The sequence below is a fragment of the Mus pahari genome, chromosome 5 (genome assembly GCF_900095145.1).
Source record: "Mus pahari chromosome 5, PAHARI_EIJ_v1.1, whole genome shotgun sequence".
NCBI classification, from domain to species: domain Eukaryota; kingdom Metazoa; phylum Chordata; class Mammalia; order Rodentia; family Muridae; genus Mus; species Mus pahari.
This window is the reverse complement of record NC_034594.1, coordinates 65,648,491-65,672,959: the sequence shown is the minus strand read 5'-3', so window position 1 is coordinate 65,672,959 and position 24,469 is coordinate 65,648,491. Positions and strand designations below refer to the sequence as shown.

The window sequence follows — 24,469 nt, the reverse complement described above, 5'->3', positions numbered from 1 at the left end:
AAAGATTATGGGACAGGCTGAGAAGTAGGGAAACACCTCAAGGGACTTCCTGAATCTCAGTAATGATTGCATTAACTCCCATATCGTGATAATCACGTTAATACCCGCACACAAATGTAGCTGTCTCACAGTAAAACCAACTAGTGGGATTCAATCCCCCAGCTCTGCCAGAAGACAACCCCTCCCAAAAATTCAGAAAATGCTCTAAAATGTCAATCGAAGTAAATGCCCTCATAAAACGGACAACAAATTATCTACCCCTTCAAGGAACAAGATAACAATCAAGAAACAGTCTATAATCAGAAGCGGGAAAGTTTATTTTAAAACCCTAGGATAAAAATCAGATTCTGTCACGTTTATAATATCGTTCAGCACATTTACACGCGTCTTGTTTTTGAACACTGGGTTTCCAGACTCCTTTCAGGACCATTATTTGGAGCTGGCTTTTCCCAAGCCCTCCCAAGAGCTGGGAAATTGGTAGATCCAGGAAGGAGCCCTGACAGGCAATCCGCCCAGAAGCCTCTAGGGGGCGCGGGGGTGCCGCATGAAGTAATGCGCATGCTCCACCTGCTCCGGCGGCCCCCCCCCTCTCCTCCCTCCCCTTTGCGTTTCCACCGGAAGTGCTCCCTGGGAGCGGAAACGCGGGCAGGATCGGTTGTGTAAACACTTTTGAAAGACCCTATCAGCGCGCGGGGCGCCACGTTTGATCTGTGAACGGGCTCGGGCGGGTGCTGTGCCCCGGCAGTGAGCCACGCACGCCATGGAGTCTGTGGGTCGGCAGGACCGCCGGCTGCGTGAGCAGCTTAATGAAAGCCGTAGCCGCTTCCAGACGTTAATGCAGCGGCTGTTAGCGAAGGTAGGCTGGGACGGCGGCCGAGGCGGGCAGGGCGCGGTGGGCAGGGATCCAGCGCCCTGGCGTGTGACCCGCTCTCCCTTCCCCGCAGTACAACCAGCCCTTTGAGGACGACCCGTTGGTGCAGATGACGACGTTGACCTACCAGACGTCCCAGGGTACGGAGCCCTCCCTCCCTGTTGGCAGTGCGCCGGAACAGTGGGGCCTAGAATTTGCAATGCAGCCCTTGTCCCCCCTCGCTCTTAGGGACCTTGAATCCCTGAGTTGCTGATTTCCAATTCATTTCTCTGAAAGAAATGCCTGGAGACACAGGTGCAGCCTGGTTTTTAAAATGCCTGGCATGGAAGTCAGAGCTAAGTGATTAGCGGTACAAGTGTCTCTGTAAAGGTAAGGATGTTGACAACCATGGGTACTCCATATGGTTTTGTGTTTAACATCACCAGAGTGCCTGTCAGGCCATTGGAACAGCACCCAAGACTGCCCCGCTCTCATAGGCTATGCTGTATAAACGTAGACCCATCTGATTTGGACAGTCCCATTATCTGCCTCCTCTGACGCATTTTATTTAATGTTTTGAGTGTACTTACTGCCTTAAACCTCATCGGTTCTCTAACTGGGATATGTTTGTTATTTGATGAGGCCGTTTCCTTCCCTAAGGCCCATCCCTGATGTTTGTCTGAATTTATTGATAAAAATCTGATTTCGGATCACTGTCTGCCAGGGGTCCACAAGTGCAGTCTGTCTTTTGTCTTATTGGCTGTTCAGGGCACGTGCTGGGTAAGCATTTTAAATAGGCAGAAACTGAACTAATTCTACAAGAGGTTGCTTTTCTCTGGATGGGATCAGAGCACAGTAATATAGGAATGCTTAAGCGTGCTGTCTGTCTCTTGCCTTTTCTGTGCCCTTGCGGCTGTTTGTGAAGGGGTAGGCAGTGTCTGGAGTACTTTGGACAGCCCATCTATCTTGAATGATATATTCTGCCAGTGATATATAACTGATGTCAGTTATATGAGAACAGCAAAGTAGCTGAAGAATTTGAGACTGTACAGGTTGGCATTTAAGAGCCCTCCCTGAGATCTGGCCAACACATAGGCATCTAGGGCTGTGGCTGTCAGTCAATAAATCTATGTCCCTCATCTTGTTGCTTGTTCTGAGAGACAGATTTTGGCGTGGCCTTTCCTAACATGCCGTAGAATGAAGTCCTGATTGAAGGTGGAGATTGGAGCGGAGAGCTAACTGCAGAGAACAGGAGGGACAGTTCACCTGGGCCTACACTTAACACGTTTTGTAGAGTTCAGTTTCAAACACGCAACATAAGCACTTTTTAAAAATTGCGATTAAATGTAGACTCCCACAGAGAGGGCCACTCAGCAAAGCCTTGATTTGACTTAGCCCGTGTAGTCGTGCATCAGTGTCCTCTGGAAAGGGCTTGTCCCACAGTGGTCAGTGCTGTCAGACCTCCCAGAATTCACATGCTGGTTCCACTACATGAGCAGAGAGAATATATTTGTCATCTGAACTTTCCTCTTTGCATATCTGTCTGTACAGCGGACATAGTAAGTCTGTCCCTTGGGCTTTTAAGAGGGTATGGGAGTTACATGCCACATGGGTTGCGAATACAAAATGATGTGTCCTTGCTAAAATCTGGAGCATAGAGGGAGCTGTGTGATTTTTTTTTTTTTTTCTGTTTCTGTTATAATAATATAATCTCAAATCTCCAAACCCACCATTTTTCTAAGTAACTTGTATTTTCCTTGAGGGATTTAGAAGGACTGAGTGTACTGCACTGGTTCTGCTAGCTGCGGGGTGTCGGGGCTGATGCACTCCTTCAAGTTCCAGAGTTCTCTGTACGTGGGTTTCTCTGTCCTGGGCTTCTAGATCTAGGAAAGCACTGACTCCCAGGATGAGGTTAAATGTATGATATATGTCTCCCCCTAACTCCCAAATATATAACTTAAGAATAGTATGTGTTTGGAGTATGAGCTGTCTTAGCCCTTCAGGTTCGTGGTGGAATTGGGTGACCTGCTACCTTCTGGGTAGGAGAGATTGCCATTAGTGACAAGTTTGTCCAGTCTTGGTTTTTTAAAAACTTTCTCCTTCACCAAGCTGACCGACAGCGCTGTCAGTGCCAGGATTGCTCTGAACGCTTGCCTTTTGCTTTGTTCGCTTTGGTTTCCCATCAAAACGTTTTAAGCAGAAACATGAGCATTTCAGATTGCTTCTTCAATTGTCACCTTTGTTTTTTAAGGATTGAGAGTTTGGGGAGGAAAGCTGATGACGAAAGGAAACCAGGAATGCACTCAGGTATTTACCATCACGTTTGCGGCCTTACTGCTTTACTGTAGTATGTTGGTGTGACTGCATCCCAGTGCCGGTGAGCCTGGAGGCCGGTGTGCTCCACGAGCTGCAGGAGCCGCCTGGGGCATGACCTCCTCCTCTGCCCTCTCCCCTCCTGTATGAAGATATACTGAAAAGTGTTTCTTCCATCTCCTGGCTCTTGTCTGCTATTTCTTCATCATAGTCCACAGGGCCCAAACAGCAAGCCATGTGTGCAGATGCTGGACCAGCTTGGGGACTCTCAGGGAATGTCCAAGAGGGAGCTAGGCACCCCTTAGTTGGGTCCTTACCAAAAACACCCAAATCTCATTTCCTTTGAGAAAAAAACAATGCCACGTTTCTTCCTCTGTAACGAGGATGGAGAAAGAAAGAGGAGGAGAAGATTGCATACAGAATTGCATGGCCTCCGCCTTTCTGTGCCCCTAGAATGAGGGTCTCCTGGTGTCAGGGCTTTACAGCTAGTAAATACAGCTAATGCTGCTTTCCTGTGTGGCATCAACACAGTTTGTCTTCCTTCTGTGAGACTGTGTAGCCTTTTGCCCTGGTGATTAGTGAAAGGCTGTCTGGTCTAACGGAGTCTCGGGCAACCATGGTTCCTGGGGAAACCCATTGCCCAGAATAGAACATCAAGATTAAGTTACACAGCATTAATAGCAGTTCTGGAGTTAAGCTTACATGGCTGATTATTATAGCCTTAGGAGAGTAGAACTCTTAGGTTAGCCTGGCTGCTGTGGATGTATTCACTCGTACCACCTCAGTTTCTGTCTGGAAATCTACCTCATGCATGACCCTTCCCAAGGAGCTCTTGTTGTCGTCATCAGCTGTTATATAGTGTAGTCACCTTTTGATTTTTTTTTGAGACAGGATCTCACACTGTCACCCAAATTAACTTGGAACTGACTGTGTAGCTCAGGCTGGCCTCAAACTCTGACCAGTCTCCCTTCATCTTCCTGGAGTGCCAGAATTACATCCGTGTTCTGCAATTGCCTTTTTTTAAAAAAGCTGCTCATCAGTTCCAAGGCATTTGGCCCTGGCACCTTTCTCTGTTATGAATCTTGCTTTGTGAAGATGTAAGCACTTGAGGATGTGGCAGTCATGTGTTTATGTTGCTGTTCAGCTCTGTCATGGGGGAAGCCACCAGAGGTGTGGAAATGAACATACCTGGTATATTCCATGGATTGATGAAACAGCCTGCCCTAGTCCTTGTGGAATCTTCAGTCAGAGCCATAGGACATGCTGTCTTTACAAATACAGCCACCCCTTCTTTAACAGCCCAGTGTTAGAATGGCAGTCCTGGTAGCAAGAATATTTATTTAAGGTTTTTGTTTAAAGTGTAGGAGATCTTCTGCCTGAGATCTGTAGAAATGCTAGAGCTTTTCTGAAGACTAGAAAAGTGGGCATGCATTGTCCCGCGCTAACTGTCTCGCCAGCAAGAACGACGCAGCACACAAACAGGATCCTTCTGTAGCAAAGCTTTAATGCTCTTGAGAGGGAGAGCATAAGCTTCCAACAGGCAAAGGGCGAAGAAGACCCCGAGTCCCCAAACCACCTCCCTTATATAGGAGATTTGTCTCGCCTCGGACGTGGCAATACCTAATAGGCCAAATCTGGGTCACCCGAGGTGACGTAGGAAGTGAGCACTTTGACGCATGCGTGGTGAGGTCGTTTATCACCTTCTGCAGGTGGATGTCGGCGCCATCTTGTAACGGCGACATGTGAGGCGGTGCCCCACATCGCATAGCCTGTGGTTACAGCTGGGGACCCCACAGTATTACTGGGATTTATTATTGGTGACTCCTCCCCCCACCCCAAGACAAAGTGTTAATGCTGGTCCCAATATGCCACTCTGAGAACTGTGGAAGGCAGGAAGTTAGAGTGGACTCTCCATTGCCCCAAGCCGGTTTGTTGTGGGCTCTCTTTGTAGGTACCAAACAAGCAATATGGGGTCTCTGAGGATGGGGTGCTCCCTTGAATGTCAAAAGTTCTGCCCTTCAGGCACTGGAAACCACAGAACTTTGGGGTCTCAGCTTGCTTGGGGTCCAGGAGGCAGGGTCAGTTCAGTGCTACCTGGCCACCCCAGGCTAGCACCTGAAAGGACATTGCTCAGCGAGCTCACCTTGCTGTTGTGAACTGTAGACAGTCTTTTCTCTAAAAAGCACCCGTTGATGTCCTAATAGAGCCTAGCAGTCACGAAGGCTTTAGAAAGTGCAAATGGCTTCCCTGGGGCAGTGCACGCTGGCTCCACCCAGCAGGAGATGCAGGAGCCACTGTGTGGCCATAAACACACGGTACATTGATGCATATAGATCCCAGGTCAGCCCCGTGAGTTCCTGAATGCTGCTGCATTCTCTCTGAGACCAGTGGAGTTCACTACCTCTGGGAGTCTTGAGGCCCTTTATTAAACATGTACAGGAAGATAAAAACTTCCTGTTCTCTGTGTGTCCTGCAAGGGTTGTGAATATCTTGATATACAGTGGCTAGAAATGTGCTCTTACTTAATCAAGCTTGTGTTTCTTTTGTGAAGGCAATTGACAGATTAAATGGGCAAGCTCCAGAAGGCGGTGAGTATCGATAATCCTGTACACAAGTCCTGGGAACCAGTGAGTGTTGCTTTGTTAGAAAGGGAGAGTAGGGGCAGGGCCGGCTTGTCTCCACTACGGCAGTGTACCCACAAGAGTTCCTCACTGTTTACCTTTTATCTAGATTGCTAAGCAGTATTTTTAAAAGTTATCATAAATTGCCCCAGTATGTCTTCTTAGGTCCTTGGAAGATGGGGAGCCATGTCTTGCCCAGTGGTGTCAACATTTAGTGAGTCTTAGGATTTGCCCTTAAGGATGGTGATGCACCAGCTTCTATGGAAAGGAACACCCTATCCCCATTCCCCAGTACACAGACACACACATACACACACACACACACACACACACACCTTTGTAGCCAGTGTCTGTCTTCTCTCCCTTCTACAAGGCTCCCAGGCTGTGTTCTTCCCGTTTCACCAGCTCTTTCCAGTCAGTCCTTTGCAGTCAGATTACAAAAAGGTGTTCCCCCTTGCTGGCTTGGGTTTGCCGCTGCCCAGAGAGTCCTCACATGGTTTATCCTGGCTGCAGAGTCCATCCTTAGGACTTTACTCTGGAGCACATGTCTAATCCAAGTACTTTCAAGCCAAAGGCAGGTAGAGCTCTGTGAGTTCAAGGCCAGCTAGGTCTACACAGTAAGTTCCAAGCCAGCTAAAGCTACATAGTGAGTCTGTGTCACAAAGTTGGGGGGAGACCCCACCCACCCACCCACCCAAGTAAAAGCAGAGAGAAGGTGGTGATGGCTGCTTGCAAGGTTTCCTGATTCTCCGGTATTAATCCAGATCCTAGCTCTCAAACACTTGGATGCAAAGCCTCCCCCACTGCTTGAAGCTACTCAGAACGGCTCCTTAAGGGCCACCTTGGATGTTGGGCCATGAGTACCCTGGGGTGTTTCAGTGAACATTGAGTTAAAGGCCCAGTCCCTTAGCCTGCCTAGCCATAGTTCACTGCCCAGGGTTCTCAGCTCCTGGCAATCATGGGCACAAAGGGATCATTCTTTCCTTTAAGTTATGTGTGTGAGGAGGTATCAGATTTCCCTGGAACTGGAGTTACAGGTGGTCATGAGCCATCCACTGTGAGTGCTGTGAACCAAACACATGCTGGTCCTTTTGAAGGGTACTGTCTTAGTTAAGGTTTCCATTGCTATGAAGAGACACCATGACCTAGGCAGCTCGTAGGATATTAATTAGGGCTAGCTTACAAGTAGAGGTTTGGTCCATTATCATCATGGCAGGAAGCATGGCAGCATCCAGGTACGGATAGCACTAGAGGAGCTGAGAGTTCTACATCTTTATCCAAAGAAAACCAGGAGTAGATTGTCTCTTACACACTTAGTGGAGCTTCAAAGCCCACCCCCACAGTGACACACTTCCTCTATCAAGGCCACATCTTCTAATAGTGTCACTCCCTTGGCCAAGCACACTCAAACCACCACAGGCAGTAAGCTCTTTTAACCCCTAAACCATCTTCCTGACTCTAGGGGAACATTTTTGAGCCAACAGGGATCTTCACCCGTAGGTAGCCATATCTCTCAAGTGAGAACCAGAAGTGCCTGTGAGATTGAAGTTTTCTCTGCTTCTAGATTCAGAGAGCAGCGGTGCGGATACCAGCCTAGAGAAGGAGAACTGGTCATCTTGCATCTTGACGATGGGAGAAGCTTCTGGTGATACTGGGCAGCATCAGGTACAGCCGCAACTGCCAGAGAGCATGTCTTCCACGTTGTCCCCCAAGGCTCTGCTGCCATAACTCCAGTCACCCATTTCAGATGCTGAGGTCGTCCTCAGAGGCCAGTGTCCCTCTTACACTGGTGGCTGAGCAGGAGGGTATTCGCTGTATGCCACTCTCCTTGACTGGCCACTAGATGATGTGGGTGGGATTCCCAGCCAGCTTTACCCTCAGACAGTGACGTGAGGAAGTGTTTCCAAATCGGCATTTCAAAATCTGTGTGCTCAAAAGGTCACTAACCTAAATGTTGAGTACTCCTGTGTCTCCTTTCCCTGAGTGTCCTCAGGGCTGGAGTCACCTGCCTTCTTGTACCATTTGATTCTCACCTCCCTGGCTGGTTGGTATAGGTGACTGTTCCCACAGACCTCACTCATTAGAGCACTTTGCCAGCCCTGTGGCATTGGCTGTCAGAAAGAGGGGTTGGAGCCCTCCCAATATCAGGAGAGAGTGGGAGAGCCAGGCTCCCTAGAGCCCCTGAGCAGGAACACTCATATCCCTGTCTTCTCAGCCAAGGTATTCAAATAGTCTCCAGCCTCAGCTTTCACAGACATCTCCAGGCTATGTGGTCTCGGTCACTTTACCTTCTCTGAATCCTGGGAAATGCTCTATCAGATGCTGGGTCTGTGGAAGTTCACAGAGGCCATAGCACAGCACATGTGGAGGATTGTCTTTAAGTATTCACGCATTTATGAGATTTCAGATTGCTCCAGTATTCACAAGGCTGGGGTACCTACATTCCAACTGACTTCTCTTTCTGATCAGCCTGCAGTGCCCGGAAACACCTTGAAAACTGATTTAAGAAGGAAGTACTTGACCCAGGTAGATATACTGCTTCAAGATGCAGAGTATTTTAAGGTAATCTATGTGTGTATGTGCTGAGTTGACCAGACATTAACAATAGATTGGGGTGCAGTCGTCAGGATTCGGTGTGCCGTCCTCAGAGCCTGAGAAGGGTGACTATTTCCTTGATTTCCATATGCTGTCTGACCTTTGCTCTTCTTCAGTGAATACCCCAGGGGCCTAGACAGCATTAGGGCAACTCAGGAGATGGGAGTCACGCTGGGAATGACTTGTCCACTGTCCTGGGGTAGCTCAGATCCAGTGGGGCCATGGACAGCAACAGCTCTTAGCTGCACAGTTGAGGAATTAATTAGCCCCCACCTTCCCTGGTGAGGCTTTCTCTTTGATCCCCAGCCTGCTGTTCCTGATGTGAGGTGAGTGAAAGGCAGGCATGAGGAAGGCTGCAGGGATAGCCTCCCTCGCAGCACAGTCTTGCTATGCTACACAGCAGTGCTTTCTCAGCTTGTTCCTTCTACAGCCCAGGACCACCTACCATGGGTGCTGCCCACAGTAGGTTGGGCCATCCTTGGTCAGTTAGTAATCTAGACAGTCCTTCACAGACATGCTGACAAAACACCTGATAAAGACTGTTACTCAACTGAGACTCTTCAGGTGACTCTTGGGCTTTGTCAAGTTGACATCTAATGCTAATTAGGACAGCTGGAGATGGAGGTTTCCTTGAAGATGTCACCTTCAGTTGCCCAGGTTCTATCAGCATTTTTCATAAAACAAAGTACATCCTAATATCCTAATGCCACGCGTCTGAGAAGTAGTGTCAGATAGCAAGCACTTGCCCCCTCGTGGTGGCTGAAAGTTCCCATGAAGTGGATATTCTTCCTATGCTGGCGGCCAGGGACACCTGTGTTTGGAGATCACTTGTTTGTCCTCGGAGTACATTCTCCTTCACCTAGAGCAGCAAGTAGCATACTTTTGGCTGTTATGTGATCAAAGGGAAAGGTTGGAATTAGGCCCAAGTTTGTCTGGCCTCTGCCCACAATCTCTATGGCCTTTGGCCATTCTTACTAATCCAAGTGGTAGACAAGAGCCACCGATGGCCAGACCAGGAGTAGCTGCCACAAAAGTCTCTCTGTGTTTGTGGGCGGAGTTCTCAGATGTTTTGGGCCACCTGTTCCTTCTGTGGCTTAAAGACTAACCAGCCACTGTCACGTTATGGTGTACACTTGTTTTGAAGTGGGAATAACTGACGTTATCCAAGGACAGTGTATTTTTAGAGAGAGCCCAGATCCATAAATGCATGGTCTTAACATCTAAAACTTTTCTGATCACTGGCTCTGATTTCAGAACGCAGAGAAGAGAGGTGGAAAAGACACAGTCATGACTTGGGTTCCTTCTGTGACCTCACCTGTCACACCAGCCACTGGTGAGTATGAGGGAGTAATTTGACATGAACTGTGTGTCTTTCATCTTTGGAGACTTGGGGCTCTTGGCATACCTATGGTGGGTGTTCCACATGGGTGTGTGTCTCGGCAACAAACTGTCAGCAACAAGTGTGTGCTTTAGAAACTGTAGCCCAGGCTACCCTACAGGTTTCCTTGGTGAGCTAGTTTTCTCTCTGGAGTCATACCAGTTGCTGGATAGGTCTTTGCTCTCACCAGTTTGAACATTTTGAATCTAGCAGCACAGGAGTGAGCAGCAGCCACCTGTCTGCCTTGTGTGTCACAGGCCACAGGAAGCATTCATCCTTGCTTTCTCACTGACGCACACATGTATGTACACAGGCGGTGTTGATTTATTTGGGTCATGTATGTAGCCAAGTACATGCCCCTAAATGTTTCACATGTACTTTCCAAGAACTGGGGGATTCTCGGTGATTATGACAAGTTTAGAATGTGCCAAAAACCTCTCGTTGGCATGATACAATTTTGCCAACTGACCCACGATGTCCTTTGTGGCCACTTTTGTATTAGACCCGCTCGGGTGGCACCCACTGCGTTTAGCAGCTGCTTCCGTGGTCATCACTGGGTTAGCCTGTCTCAGTGCTCCATTTGGGGCTGTTCCTGTTTCTATAGGTTGGATTTTACTTTTTGAGATCTATGAAGTACTCGTGTGATGCAGAAGTCATAGCTGCCTGGGTGCCATGTTCCTGGCCATCCCTCTAGAGGTCAGGAGTTTGGGGTTATTTATAGTTTTGGGGGTTTGTTTTTGTTTTTGTTTTTTTGCCATGTATGTGTGGTTTTGTGTGTGTGTGTGTGTGTGTGTGTGTGTGTGTGTGTGTGTGTGTGTGTGTGTGTGTTCAGGTTCCACAGACTACAGAGGCCAGAAGAGTATAGTGGATGCCCCTGGAGCCGCAGTTAAAGGCATTTGTCTGTTGCCTGCTATGGTGCTGTGAACAGAACTCGGATGCTCTGGAAGAGCAGCAAGTGCTCTTAAGCCCTGAGACATGTCTTCTGTCCCCTTTGTTGGCTTTTCTTATTAAAATGTTTGCACTGGTAGAATTTTCTTTCTAATTAATTTTTTTGAAGTTTTCATCTGTGTGTGTGTGTTGTATTGGCTTTTAAGTGGACAGCCATCTCGAAACAGTGTGAGAGGAGAAGACTCCTTTCACAAAGCTGGAGTGGAAGAATTGAAATCCAATTTTGACTGCTGAAATAAAGTCTTCCAAGCAGAGTCTGTTCCTTAACCCTTCTGGGGTTTTATTTATTTACTTAAACTGTCATGATTTGTGATGCCCTCTTGAGCTCCCTGCCCAGTGGGTAAGTATGGGTGGATTGAATGATGGTTTCTCTTGACTTTTTCTATTTCTCTCCTAGGATGCCAGGATGGTATCTCTGCAAAGAGCTCTGGTGGTCCTAAAGTATCTGCTTTGTCCTCCAGAGGCCAGGGTCCCTCATACCCTTGCCCAGCTGACATGGCCATTGTGACTAGAAATGACAGCCTCTCCTTACTTGAGACCAGCAGCAACTGTGTAAGCAACCAGTCCTTTGAGGTTGATGACATTTGCAATGTGACAATCAGCGATTTGTATGAAGGAATGATGCATTCCATGAGCAGGCTGCTGCACTCAAAGCCATCCTGCATCATCTCCACCAAGACCTACATCAACCAGAGCTGGAAGCTCAGGAGGAGACCCTCATGCAAACAGGGGCCGCACAAGAACAGGACGTACTGCCCCCGGAGCAAGGCCTCCCAGAGGAGCACCTTGAAGGGGCCCTCGCCCTCCTCAGAGCCCGGGAAAGAGGCCGGAATATTAAGAGACTACAAGAACTTACCGCACGTTGCTCCCCACAAGACAGGCTTAGAACTGAAAAGCGATTCTCTTGAAGGAAGCAAATGCCAAGTCCATAAATTCAGTCCAGCTTGGAAGGAGCTCCAGATGATGCCGCAGAAGGGCTTGGACTTAAACCTTCAGCAAGAAAATAGGGCGATGGCATTACAGTGGCTAATTTCACCCGTCAAAATGGTTCCCAGACCAAGGATGCTTCCAAGTCAAGTAGAGAAGTGGTATAGAGAGATTAAAATCAAATTTGACAAACTTCATCAGGAATATTGTGTGTCTTCTGGGAAACAGTCTCACCTGACTGGTCCCACAGAGTCTTGGGCTGTGGATGTGTACAGAAGTGGTTCTAAAAGCCCAGGCAGCCGTCAGGGTGTAGAAACCCGCAGGCTGAGTTCCCCTTTCAGCAGAGTAAAGACAGAAAGGCCAGGTGAAGCCTTAGAAGACCTGAGGGGAAAGTCTGTCAAAACAAATGGCTGTCTTCTAAGGAGCAGTCCCTCTCCAGAGGGCAGCCTGTCTCAGAGCCCTGGCCATTCTCAGCAGAGCTCTGACCTCCAACACAATTCTCAACCAACTGGAAAGGCAGTATTGCCCAGCACAGCTATTTCAGCACCGTGCATAGATTCTCCAGGCCGTGGGAAGAATAACTATGATGAGCTTAAAAAAGAATTTAACAGACTTTATCAGAAGTATTGCCTGGTGTCACCACAGCGAGCAAAGGTGACTTCGTGTGGCAGAGTATCGCCAATGAAAGCTACTGTAGCTGTTCCCTGTCAAACAGAGCACTTGAAGAGACTAAATCCAGACTCCCCACTACAGAGTTACCAGAAATGGTCATTATCTCCTGGCTGTCGAATAAGAGTCCTACAGGATTCAACTGCAGTTGAGGCTCACACGTCTGCACAGACTGCTAGTGCACTTGTGAGAGAGCCTTGGCTGTCAACAAAGAGGCGCAAGTTGTCATACCCGGTAGCTTGTGCTCACCAGGCCAAGTCTCAGGATTCCTCAGGAGCATCAGGCTGGCCCTGAGTGTCCTGACTGCTGATTGGCTGTTTGTTGGACATGGTGCTTATGTGTAGTCAGCAGCTGCTTTGAGGGAGACCTCGGCAGACACTTGTTTCTCCTTCTGGAGGAGGGGCCCAGGGCATCCCGTGTACTGAGCAGTCTTTCACTGCAGCTACCCGGCCTCTGTCCAGCTACCTCCCCTGCTCCGTACCACAGCATCATCTCTGTCCTTTCTTGTGGGATGTTGGTGCCTTGGGCTTCTCTAGCCAGCCTTGGCCATTATGGTGTCTCTTAGTGTTATTCAGGGGATTCTCAATGGCAGTTTTCCTCTTGATTTGCATTACTTACATTGTCTCTACTCCACTCCCCCATCTTCACCTTCCTCGCTTCTGCTTCTGAGTAGGTGAGTGCCCTTCAGGAGGACACAGTGTTAAGTCTATGAGTTGGGTTATAACAGAACCCTGCACTCACCTCTTGGCTTAGTCTTAGGAGCTCTGGTTTTGGGGGTTGGGGGATGTTTTATTTGTTTTTTGAGGCAGTCTTGCATAGCTTGGGCTGATCTTAGACTCCTTGGATAGTCAAGGTGACTGTGAGTTTCTGGTCCTCCTTCCCAAATGCTGAGGCTAGTTTGGTTTTCTGATTTATTTCCATTGGTAAAATGCTTTGTGAACTGTATTTCCATGGTTGAACTGGGTCTCTGGCTGCCTGGGGTGGCAGGTATCCCTAGCAGGGTACACCCATCTGCTGTCTCCCTTTGCTCTTGGCCTTGAGCTGTTTGTCTAGCTGCCTCAACCTCATGAGCTCCCTTGACTTTCCCAGACCAAACTGCTACGGTTGTGTGCCTCTGTGGCCTGCTCCAGACTCTACAGAAGTGATTGTGAGAGTAGACTCGTGTCTAGGTCACCTCAGGGTAATCTGAGATGCTGATGAGAAGTAAGGTCACCGGAGACCTTAGTTCAGAACCTGCATCCTCACCCAGCCTGTGTCCTCAATTTTTTGCTTATGTCCCCAGCTGTCCCAAGAATACAGCTGTGTCCCTTGCCCTCCCATCTGGGCCTTCCTCCAGCTCTAGAGGCAACAAAATCTTGCTACTTTGTCTTTAAACCCTGTCTTGCTATATAGCCCAAACTGATCTTGACCTTGTGGTCCTCCTGCCTCAGCCTTCCTAAGAAGCTGGGGTTTTACATGTGCAGCGGCGTGCCCTGCCTTTGAAGTCCCACCTGCCTGGTACTCTACCTGGAGAAAGCCTTGCTTTTACTGCAGCCTGGAGACCACTCTTGCCCGACTGCTAGTAGGGACTTTGACTTTGCAGAGAACAGAATCAAGTTGCTGGTTAGTGGCAGTCACAGTGCCTAGAGCTTCTTCCCTGGTACCCGGGAGTTCCTCACCACTCTCCCTGGAAGTTACTGGCCTAACCTTAGGGCCTTTACCAGATGCCTTCTCTAGTTCCATCTTTAGCCACACTAAACACTAAATGGCTTCATTTTCTGTTTCTTTCTACTTCAGCTATAAATTACTTGGAGAGGGGACCAGATCTCTATATTCAGTGACAACATGAAGGATATTAGGAGCTAGTTCTTCCTTCTTTGTGCTAGACCAGTAAGGCTTTTATGTACCTTGCTCTATCTATCTAAGGACCCTTTGGTGATGGGGACAGTCTCTGTCTCTTAGGAAGAAGACAGTTTATCGTTGCTGCTACCGTAGTGTGCCTTGAGTTCTTTAACATGAGATTTCCCACAGTGGGTATAAACACACAGGTGCCGCAGGGTTTACACTGGACATTCAGGGGCAGGCTTTAAAGAACTAGCAGGATTGTACTAAAACTGTCTTGCATCAGTCAGGATGGAAAAGTGATTTTTTTGATAGGAAAATTTTAAAGTTTAAATTTTGTCTTGCCTCTAGTTCTGTTTTTAGAAGGGGTCTTTGTCACGATCACTTTGCTGGCCTCAGATGCACCTCAGGCATACTGTACCATAGCTGTCTGCTCCGCCTTTGCATTGCTGCTGTGTGCTGCCCTGCTTGACCTCTCTGCCCTTAATGCTCCAGGGCAGCTGGTACCGTGGAAAGTGCCTGGTGTGGTTTTGCAAATAAAGGTATATAGTTAGCGTTTTTAGTGTTGGTCTGCCCTGTGGACCTGGTCGTCTTCTCTGACTCTGGCATGCCGTCTAGAGTATGCGCCACATTTTGTGTTTTGTTGAACCATCACTTGCTCGTGATACCTACAGTTGAGCTCCCAGACACGGTGATCCTTGAAAGACTGTTTAAAGAGACAGCCAGATGAAACTGCCTGAGATTCACCCACAAGAAGAAATCCCAAGGTCTTGATGCTTTTAGAAGAAATATTTAAAACAATTCTGAATTCTTTCCAAATGTTCTTGTAGCCATGCAGCACCCATGAGGCCTCTGATACTACTTGAGGTGTTGTCTAGTTGCCAATAGCTAGTCTTCCTGAGCAATTTCAGTTATTCCATGTGTGGTAACAGAACCCAAGTGACCAACTGTCTAGGGACAGTTGTTAGTACACTGCCTCTTGTGGTGTTTTTCAATGTAAGACTGAAGGGCACACTTTTCTCCTGTCCTTCCCTTATAATGGTTCCTGTGGTCCCACCTCACCCCCACCCCCCACCTCGAGCCAAGACCACATTTGCAGTACTCCTGAGACAGCCGTAACAGTTGACCATTGGCTGTGGCCACCAGCCAAGCTGCTGAAGGCAAACTGCTAATAAATTGCTGTAAGGGGAGAAGGCTGGGATGGGGGTGCAGGTTGGGCCTATTCTGCTGAGGTTTCTTTCTGGCTATAGACAAACACCTCCTGGAGGTGGCCTGTGACAACAAAGTCCAGCTGGATATGCTAACTCACTCAGGATGCTAGCGCTAGAGAAGCTAAAACAAGAGAGTCACTACTTTATGGGATAGCCTGTGCTACAGAGAAAGAGCCTGTCTCAAAAAAAAGGTACCATTTTTCTTGTGAGGGCTCCATGTAACCTTTCTGGCCTAAACACACACACACACACACACACACACACACACACACACACACACACAATGTTGAGCCCATACAACACTGCACTGGGTTCAGGGCTTCATCTCGATTTGAAGAACTCATGTTGGTATAGCAATAAATCCGAGAGCCTGGCACCTTGCAGGATGCCTGTTTTGGCAGTGCATGCACCTCCAGGGTAGGCATGGCCTCTGTGTAGTGAGACCCTTCTTTGGGCCTGACCCTTCCTGAGAACACAGGGGTCCGGAATCCCCTAGTGGCAAGGCTGAGCTGGCCTGGGCAAGGGTGGAAGTCAAGTATCTGAGCTCTGCTAAAGGAGTCGCTAACTGATAACTTCTCTGCTTTTAACTCAAAAGAATATCAGCTACTCTGCAGGTTTGCTTCACGTTTGACAGGAGCTTGCCCCAAGGGTTCTTATATTGGAAGTGTGTCCCCAGGTGGTAGCACTGGTAGATGGGTACGCCTGTGGGCTGAGGTAAGCATTTCAGACTGATAGGGACTTTGCCTTGTGGCAAGAATTAAGGACTTTCTCCTTGTTGATTTCCCAGAGTGGTTACAAAAGCCTAGACCTGACTTCACCCAATTTTCTAGCTTACTGTTTGGTTGGTTTTTTTTGCTGGCGGTGGTAGTGAGTGAGTTTGTTTGCAAGTGGTGCCTGCTCTGCCCCCACATATTCTCATATATGACACCAGGCCCTCACCAGATCTCTTGCCTACCACAAGAGTTGGCCTTGGGTCTCTAAAACTAAGTTAAACCGTTATATAGATTAGGAGTGTCCAGCCTCGAATATTTTGTGATAGTGATAGGAAACTGGTGTGACTGCTCTCACATCTGGGGTAGCCTGTTCCATAGTTGTGCATGTCTGAAGGGGCCCACATGTGTTGTGGACATGTGTATGCACAACACTGGCACACTCTCAGAATGGATATAGTATAACTTGCCCTGGCCTCAGTACCAACCCAAGGATGAGAAAGTTGTCCTTGCTCTCTTCTCTTCCCCTTCCAGATTTCTAGACATGGGAATTACCCTTTTGGTTCCCCCACCAAACTGTTCCAGGCGGGCCCCACTAGACTCCTGATCCAGTGGCCCAAACACTGATAATCTCGGGTCTCTGAGAAAGGGGAGGGTAGGCTTTGTGTGAGCACCGTCTCCCAGGTGAAGCTCTTCACCGTGTCTTAGGCAGCTATGCATGCATCTGCCTTTTTGCTTTAGGAACAAGGTTCCTGAGGACAAGCTGGACAGTAGTTTCACTTCCCCTTGCCATGCCCCACTGTGGGTACATGTCAGGACACATGGGAGAGCATTGCTTGTCCACACCCACAAAGGCTCAGCTGAGGAGGAAGAGGCCTACAGGACTGAAGCTGCCCTTTGCCCCATGGTTGGCTCTGGGATGTGGTGTCCATACAACCAGGAGCCTGCACTCCGGAGAGCAGTGGAGATATATTTCAAAGGGAGAGGAGGGTTGGATACTCATCTTTTACAACAGTTTTTCTACAAATGAAGAGTGATTTGCCTTGCTATGGCAGGTGTGGCATTGATGAAGCCAGTTCACTCGCATCAGGGCCACTTAGGGCAGTCCTCTGGGTGATGCCAAGAGCCAGTGCTGATTGCAGCTGTCCAGGACTTTGAGGGTCTCCAAGGCTGCCCTCCTGACCCCAGCGTCTGAATCTAGCTGCAGGTCCTGGAGAGCTGAGAGGGGACAAAAGGGACAGGTCTTCCGGTCAGGACAACATGCACTCACCCACTGCAGACTCATTTTCCCATACTCTCCACAGACCTGTCAGGTGCCACCAACAGGGACAGCAGAAATATCTGAGAATGGTGTCCACATGGACTCCACCCACCAAATGCTCTTCCTGGAAATCCCTCCCTACATTCAATTGTTCTCTGTAGGTCCAGCTCCTTCCCCCGTTAGCCCACAGCCAAGGGTCACTGGCCCCTCCCCCACCATGGTCTCAAAGGTGTGAGTGAGCCATCGATTTCTACCACTGAGTCTGAGCTACTTAACAATTCCGAAGTCCCACAAGGTCCATCTTCTTCAGATAATGGGCAGACAGCTGCTTCGTGATAATTCCTGAAATGATAGATGTACAGTCATGCCTTAACTCCAGTGAGGGGTCGGCAGACCCACAGGGCTGGCTGCCTCCCCGCAAGAGAGGCACACATTGACCTATGAAGACATCAGTCAAGTGTCTCATCAGGCTGAAGTTGGCAGTGTGCAAGATCAGGCGAGCAAGAAACAGGACCGGCAGACCTAGTGTTACAAGCTAGACCAGGGTTCACCCTCTTCCCACCTCAGCGCCGCTTGACTCCCCATCCAAACCTGGGGTTGACTAAGTAGTTTCAAGATCCCCTCTGAACCTGAACACATGTGTCTCACCTGCCAAGCTGCAGGCGGCGATTCTGATCCTTGACAGATTGCTTTTCATGAAGACTGTTGTTTCCAACAGGAAGCCACAAAGAACAGCAGGCTTTTTCTGGGCCTGCAAAACAAACAAGTGTCACCTGGCTGTGGAGGATCACATGGCTGTGGAGAATGAGATGGGGACAGGCTGCTCCCAAAGAGCATTCCTTCCTGTCAGGGACCTTCCTGGACTTTGAAGATTGCAACCAACCAATAAACAGATGCAAAAATACTACATAACAATTATTCCCCTCGATCACATCTTGAAATGGCCGTAATCTGGTTACTTGGGGCTAAATAAATTCTATAGTCAAAATTAACTTTTATCTCTTTGCTCTCTGATGGTGGCAGTTAGAGAAGTTAACATAGGTGCCCCTTGCATTGTCCTGTTAGGTTTTTTTCATGGTAAAAGGTAAAAATAGGGTCATAAGCCCAACCTTGCCCCCCCAACTTGGCCCTCTCACCAGGACAGAGCACATGTTTGTCTGGAAAACTGTCATCTGTTCATTGATGCTGTCATTGCTGTGGCCAAAGGAACTCTCCAGGGACTTCCAGCCCCAGAAGTGCACACACTGAAACATGGTGGCCACACATGCCTGAAGGGACGCAGGGCACAAGACAGCAGGAGAGACGTCAACAAGCAGAGCGCTGGGTGGGATCTCCCCTGGGGAGAGAGAGAGCAGCCCCAGAACGGGCTCCACAGCGAAGAAGAGTCAGGCTGGCCGCGCCTGGGAGCTCGCTCATGCATCTGTAGTGAGCCCCTGGGGGAGCAGGTGCCCCTCACATGCCCCTACAGCCAACACCTTCGCCTTTATAGCAACCGGAGATGAAGCCAGGAGCTCAGATGGGATGGACAGGCTTCCTACTCTACCTTCGTCCACCCTGTTCCTCCCACTCTTGGGATCTGGGACCTTACAGAGCCGAGCCCTCTCAACAGCCCTAGCAGCTAGCCACAGGGAGCTGTGAGGAAAGGTTTAAGGTCAAGTTTAAATGGGACCCAGTCCAGGTACCTCAAAGTGGCCTGTAAGGTACTAGAAGGAAAAGGAGATAGGCAGACACTAGCTGTAGACAGCGACTAGAACAACGGGGAGCCATAGCATATGTCCTCACAGAGAAGCCTTTTATAAGCCCTCTAGGAGTCCCTGGGATGGTCCCTGTCCCAGTCTGCAGAAGGAATGAGGCAGGCGGAGAGTAGAAGAGCTAGTAGCTCACTGAGCCAGCAGACACAAGGTCCCCTTTCTCCTTTTGGCACTGTGATCCTAGATCATAGGACACAGGAGGGTGGGTGGGGGTGTTACCTGGGCCACGCTGGGGCAGGGGTCCTGGCAGTGCAGCAGGAGGGAGACCCAGCCTCTCTTCACTTCCCCTTTGAAGAAATGCTTCTTGGAAATCCCAACCACCTTTGCAAGCTTCCCAAAAAGAACGAAGGCCTTCAACCGTAGCAGCTCGCTCTCCTGATACCAAGAGGTACAAGTAGGCTGCCATTGGGAAGCCCAGCAAAACCCCAGCCGTCCCCCATGGACAATCCCAACTCCTAGGTTTCCACCGAGCTTTCTGGACCCTTCCATCAGGACAGTCCCTCCTTCCTCGAGGCTCACGTAACACTCGAGAGACTGGGCATCATGACTCTAGCTTTGGGGGTGGGGGGGTGAGGGATGTCCATCCCAATGCATAAGGGTTTATGTGGAATTTGAATACACTCCATTGCCTGGCCAGCACCAGTCTCAAGAGGCACTGCCAAAAGAATTCAGTGAGCCCCAATGAATCACTGGAACTCCTCCCCTGTCACAGGATGGAATTCACTTGAGCACGCAGATTGTAAGGTGCTGATTCTCCGGCTCTTAGCATAAGCTGTGGTTGTTGCAAGGTCCCAAGATCAGCCAAGAAACATTACCACTCCATGTAGGATCAGCTCGTTCTGCCCTCGGACACATCATTTCTTTGGGCTTTGAGCAAATGGAGTGCTATGGCTTCAATGTGCCCCAACCTAGATTGCATGTGTTGGAAATTTAGTTCCCCAAATCGTATATAAATGGCATTTTGGAGGTGGGACTCTTGGAGGTCATTAACACTAGATGTGGTGCTGAGGTGATTCTCACAGTGACCTTTGTGGCTTTCAAATAAGGATCCAAGGCTAGCTTATACAACGCAGCAGGAGGTCCTCTCAGATAAAACAGACCCCAGAACCATAAGCTACATAGATCACTATGCTTCATAAGTCATCCGATCTCCGGTATTTTCTTAAAGCAACAGAGCACACAGGTATGGGGTGGGGTGGGGTGGGGTGGGGTGGAGGACTCACAGATATGGGGGATGGGGAGGCTCTTGTCTGGACTCACGTTGTCGAAGAAAGCCCTGCACTGCTTAGAGATGGCTTCAAAAGAAGATCCTATATCGCCCTCTCGGAGCTCAGGCAGGACCTTGGTGAGGGCCTCCATGCCTTCTGCCATGGTGCTGCTGCTCACCTGCCCCTGCAGGGAGCCCAGGCACTTCTCCAGCAGGAGTTTTCGATACTGCTTCACCTAGAGAATTCAGGTCACTCAGCAATGCCCCAAGCTTCCCTGAGGCGTGTGCCCACACAGCCCCCAGTCCAGAGACCTTAGACCAAGGTCGGTTTGGTACCTTCCGGGGAGCACCGAGAGCCATGTTGCCCAAGGCACGCAGAGAGAGCACCTGCAGGGTCTCATCTTTGTCCTGCCCTGCGCCCTTCTCCAGCATCAGCACCACTGGCCTCAGCAGCTTCTCCTGGTGCAGAACTGGGTCGCTCATGAACTAGAAAAGGGAGTGTTGTAGTTACCCAGGATGTCAGCCCTCACGTGAAAAATGAGACCAGGTGTAGCAAAGGAGGGAGGATCTACACAAAGCAAGATCTGTCCCCTACACTCAGGCCCTGAAAGAACAGATACCTGCTGTGGAGATGTGGCACCCTAGGAAGTCCATGGACAATTACCCACTGCCCACTGGCACCCCTCTGTCACCGCCCTGGGCTGGATGCCTCACTTCTACACAGATGGCCGTGCTGCTGATACAACAGCTCAGGATCTCAGAGCCCATGCCCGTGAGCACCAGCTCTGCCAGCCTCTGCATGTAGTTCTCCATGTTCTGCATGCACAGCCTGAAGGGAAAGGAGGGTAGCACAAGGAGGGCGATCGGGACTGCTTTCTGTCCTCTACTCTAGAGCCCAAAACTCTACTAGGTCACCTTGAAGGGGGACCTAGTCAGACTTCTTAGTATCTCTACACCTTTCCCTATTCCCCAGGTAGTTGATGGTAGGGGCAGGGGTGTCAGTCAAATGCTCAGGGCTGTGGTGATGAGACCAGAATGCTCAGGAACCTACTGTGGCCTTGGAGGCCTCTCCTCTCTCTGGCCTCTCATTCTCTGGCCCCACTGACACTCCAGAGTCCAGGACATCCACCAGTGTGGAAGTGTCCCCAGAGATGAGACATCTGGCTCTGCCACACACAGGGATAATCCTCTGCTGAACTCTTGAAGTCTTGTCAGACCTGGCTCTACCTGGCCATCAGGCTCACTCCCTCAAGGAAGGTGCCTCCGTTCTCCAGCAGGGACCACACAGACTGCTCCTCCAGGGCTTGCTCCAGGGGCTCTCTTTTGATCCTCTTGACCAAAAGCTGCATGGATTTGATAGTGATCCTGGAGAGAGGTGAACACAGGTGAGGCTGCTGAGAAAGACTGAAGGGGAATGGTCACAGGAGACAGGGGTCTCCACACTCTGAAACCTACACCACGCCGAACACGCATGGAGAAAGGTTGTGAGTAAAATCACTTCTGCCCACTCCCGGGAGGACTTGTGGAGCCCAGCGGCTTCTAAGGAAAAGCTAGAGGTCAGCTCTAGCCCAAGTTGGCTGCCTTGCACCGCATCCCTCCCTCCTGCCCACTTGCCCTTGAGCACCTCTGCAGGGTCATCTCCTGGGGCAGTGGCCCTGTGTGGACCAGCCTCCAGGTTTTCAGGACAGGGGAGGCAGCTTCTGGCCCATGGCTGCTGCCAAGCTGCAGCAGGAAGGTGTACAGCAGGTCAGGAAACAGGTCTGGGAATTTGTCATCCTGGTCCATCTTTTCCATGAGGAGCTGGATGGTACACAGCGTCTGCAGGGAGAAGGGCTGGTGGATTCTACCCTGACTCCCCTAGGAGGCCCAGCACCTGCCTCTGCCACTCACCATCAGAGGGTCCACAGCTGCCAGGCGCCAGATGTCAGCCTTGGAGGTGGCATTTATCTTGGCAGTGAACCTCGACTGCAGCCGGCCCAGCAAACCGTGGAGCATGGTCCGTGCGAAGGGGACATTCTCAGCCACAGCCAGCCACACCTCTGTCAGATGGCTAGCCAAGGAAAGATAAGGACTGTGGGCTTTCTGGCAGCCTGCCCTGGTGGGATAGCACCCCTCGGGACACCCCCTTGGCACCCCTAAGCAAAGAGTTGGATTCTAGAAGGTCACCAGTGTTGCTTATGGTTATAGAATCAGGGCAGGTCCCTCACTTTCTTTAGGGTGCCAGTAAAAATGCCACAGCCTCCTGGCTTTACCAGGCCTCCCATTTCATGACTTCCTAGGGACAGGCAATGATGTTAACAAGAGTCTAAAGAAGCACTGAGCATCTTGGAGTTTGTTATTTAGTTAGTTAGTTAGTTAGTTAGTTCGTTCGTTCGTTCGTTCGTTAGTTAGTTAGTTAGTTTTGGTTAGCTATTCCTCTCAAAATGTCTCCCAGGAACTTGGGGACAACAGTCAGAGGAGACAGAGGTATAGTGGATGGAGGAACAAAGTTGCACATGGAGGTTAACTGCTCAGAGCTGATATTCCAGGAAGGTTTTTTTTTTTTTCTCTCCATTTACCACAGAAAAGGAGACTAAGGCTCCAGAGGACAAGGGGCCTGACAGATCACCTTTGAGATAGGCATCATGGTGCAAGTCTAAAATCCTTTGTTTGGGAGATCGAGGCATGGGGAATCAGGAGTTCAAGGCTAGCTTCAGCTGCACTAGGAATCTGAGGCCAACCTGGGCTACATGTCTCAAATTAAAACCACCACCAACGGGGCTGGTGAGATGGCTCAGTGGTTAAGAACAGGGACTGTTCTTCCAAAGGTCCTGAGTTCAAATCCCAGCAACCACATGGTGGCTCACAACCATCCCTAACAAAAATCTGATGCCTTCTCCTGGATCGTCTGAAGACAGCTACAGTGTACACACATATAATAAATAAATAAATAAATAAATAAATAAATAAATAAATAAATAAATATTTTTAAAAAAACAAAAAAAAAATAACAAAAAACCACCACCAACAAAAAAACCCGACAAAAATAACCTGAAATTAGAAAGCAAATAGCCTCACTGGCCGGCCACAAAGTGAAGCCCCAGCCCCTGCTGGGAAATAAAGTCGGTGGACTGAGACTTAGCGTGCTGGGTACAGACGGTACAGAGACCTGGGAATCTGGGAAAGTCTAAAGAGCTAAAGCAAGCAATTCTATAAATAGACAAGGAAACAAGGAAACTGTGTATTCAAACCCACGGAGCCAGTGCAGGAGTTCAGGTCAGAAAACCCAGTGTGGGAAGAGACATAACTAGATGCTATGGATTGGAAGCTGATGCGGAGGTGGGTCCACACTGCTCCTTAACACCAAGTACAAAAGTGTCTGGAACAAAGGCTTATAGCTCCAGTCTGAATTTTACCAACACTAAGTGCCTCTGGCAAGACTTTGGACTCTGAACCCAGCCGGGTGTCACCTCAGTGGCAGTCTGGCGTGACCCTGAATGACAGGAACAGCTAAACGCTTCCAGGCTCCTGATCTGTGGAAGCTGTGTGCTAAATGCTTCGTTCTTCAAAAGTTTCTGCATCGCTGTGTTTTGGCAGTGAGCCAAGACTGGGAGGAAGTGACAGCTAGCATGTGGCATTGCCATCAAGAAAGCCATGGAGCCCTGCATATCTGCTGATATAGGTACGGTATGCATTGTATGTGGCCCTGTCCACCCAGTTCTGATCCTCCAACCGCTGCCAGCAGGCCTTGCTCAGGAAATACCACACCTCAGTGGTACCATGCCTGGGCTTCCCACATGTCAGCCCCTTTTGCTGTGGATCTGAGGTCTCTCAGAAAACGCTCCATTCTCTACTCAAGCCTCACCTCACCTCACCAATCAACACAGGCTCAGCTCCTCTGGAGAGCGACTTTGGCCTCTTTCTGGGCCTTGCCCAAGTGAATCTTCCCAAGCTTACTTCCTGTCTTTGCCATGACCCTGTCTATACCCTGGTACTGGCAGTGTTTTTAAAGATACGTTGAGAAAGAAGGGAGTTGACTCTGGAGAGAGAGAGAGAAAGAGAGAGAAAGAGAGAGAGAGAGAGAGAGAGAGAGAGAGAGAGAGAGAGACAGGAAGAGAGAAGAAAGAAAATGGACGTACTGCTCTTGCAGAAGACCTGAGTTCAGTTGGCAGTGCCCACATCAGGCAGGTCACAGTTACCTACATGTAACCCCTGCTCCAGAAACCCT

General features: G+C 49.4%; 2 protein-coding genes across 3 annotated transcripts in view; one reads left to right on the top strand and one right to left on the bottom strand.

Moving 5' to 3' along the window:
• Nucleotides 1-640: 640 nt before the first annotated feature.
• On the top strand, nt 641-12,924 carry Hjurp (Holliday junction recognition protein). Of its 2 annotated transcripts, XM_021197952.2 has the most exons (8): nt 761-856; nt 945-1,011; nt 3,102-3,157; nt 5,715-5,751; nt 7,349-7,449; nt 8,254-8,346; nt 9,634-9,712; nt 11,103-12,595. In XM_021197952.2, the coding sequence occupies exons 1-8, from the start codon at nt 761-763 to the stop codon at nt 12,593-12,595; spliced, it is 2,022 nt and encodes a 673-aa protein (XP_021053611.1). The 2 variants fall into 2 exon arrangements, with proteins under 2 accessions (XP_021053612.1, XP_021053611.1); XM_021197953.2 differs by lacking the exons at nt 5,715-5,751; nt 7,349-7,449; nt 8,254-8,346 and having other exon boundaries at nt 641-856; nt 11,103-12,924.
• Nucleotides 12,925-17,124: 4,200 nt separating this feature from the next.
• The window catches only part of Mroh2a (maestro heat like repeat family member 2A), a 32,857-nt gene continuing 25,512 nt past the window's right edge, over nt 17,125-24,469 (bottom strand). Inside the window, exons 31-41 of the mRNA XM_021198989.1 lie at nt 22,153-22,312; nt 21,887-22,080; nt 21,490-21,627; nt 20,977-21,091; nt 20,599-20,748; nt 20,316-20,498; nt 19,275-19,430; nt 18,441-18,572; nt 17,953-18,055; nt 17,581-17,646; nt 17,125-17,261 (exon numbers count right to left, since the gene is read on the bottom strand). Of these exons, the coding sequence (XP_021054648.1) occupies nt 17,140-17,261; nt 17,581-17,646; nt 17,953-18,055; nt 18,441-18,572; nt 19,275-19,430; nt 20,316-20,498; nt 20,599-20,748; nt 20,977-21,091; nt 21,490-21,627; nt 21,887-22,080; nt 22,153-22,312 (1,519 nt within the window). The 3' untranslated portion in view covers nt 17,125-17,139. The remainder of the gene's footprint in view (nt 17,262-17,580; nt 17,647-17,952; nt 18,056-18,440; nt 18,573-19,274; nt 19,431-20,315; nt 20,499-20,598; nt 20,749-20,976; nt 21,092-21,489; nt 21,628-21,886; nt 22,081-22,152; nt 22,313-24,469) is intronic.

Coding starts and splice junctions, on each gene's coding strand:
- Hjurp (XM_021197952.2), top strand. CDS start 761: ATGGAGTCTGTGGGTCGGCAGGACCGCCGGCTGCGTGAGCAGCTTAAT. Junction 5,752..7,348: donor TGGGCAAGCTCCAGAAGGCG/GTGAGTATCGAT, acceptor CTCTGCTTCTAG/ATTCAGAGAGCAGCGGTGCG. Junction 9,713..11,102: donor ACCTGTCACACCAGCCACTG/GTGAGTATGAGG, acceptor TTTCTCTCCTAG/GATGCCAGGATGGTATCTCT.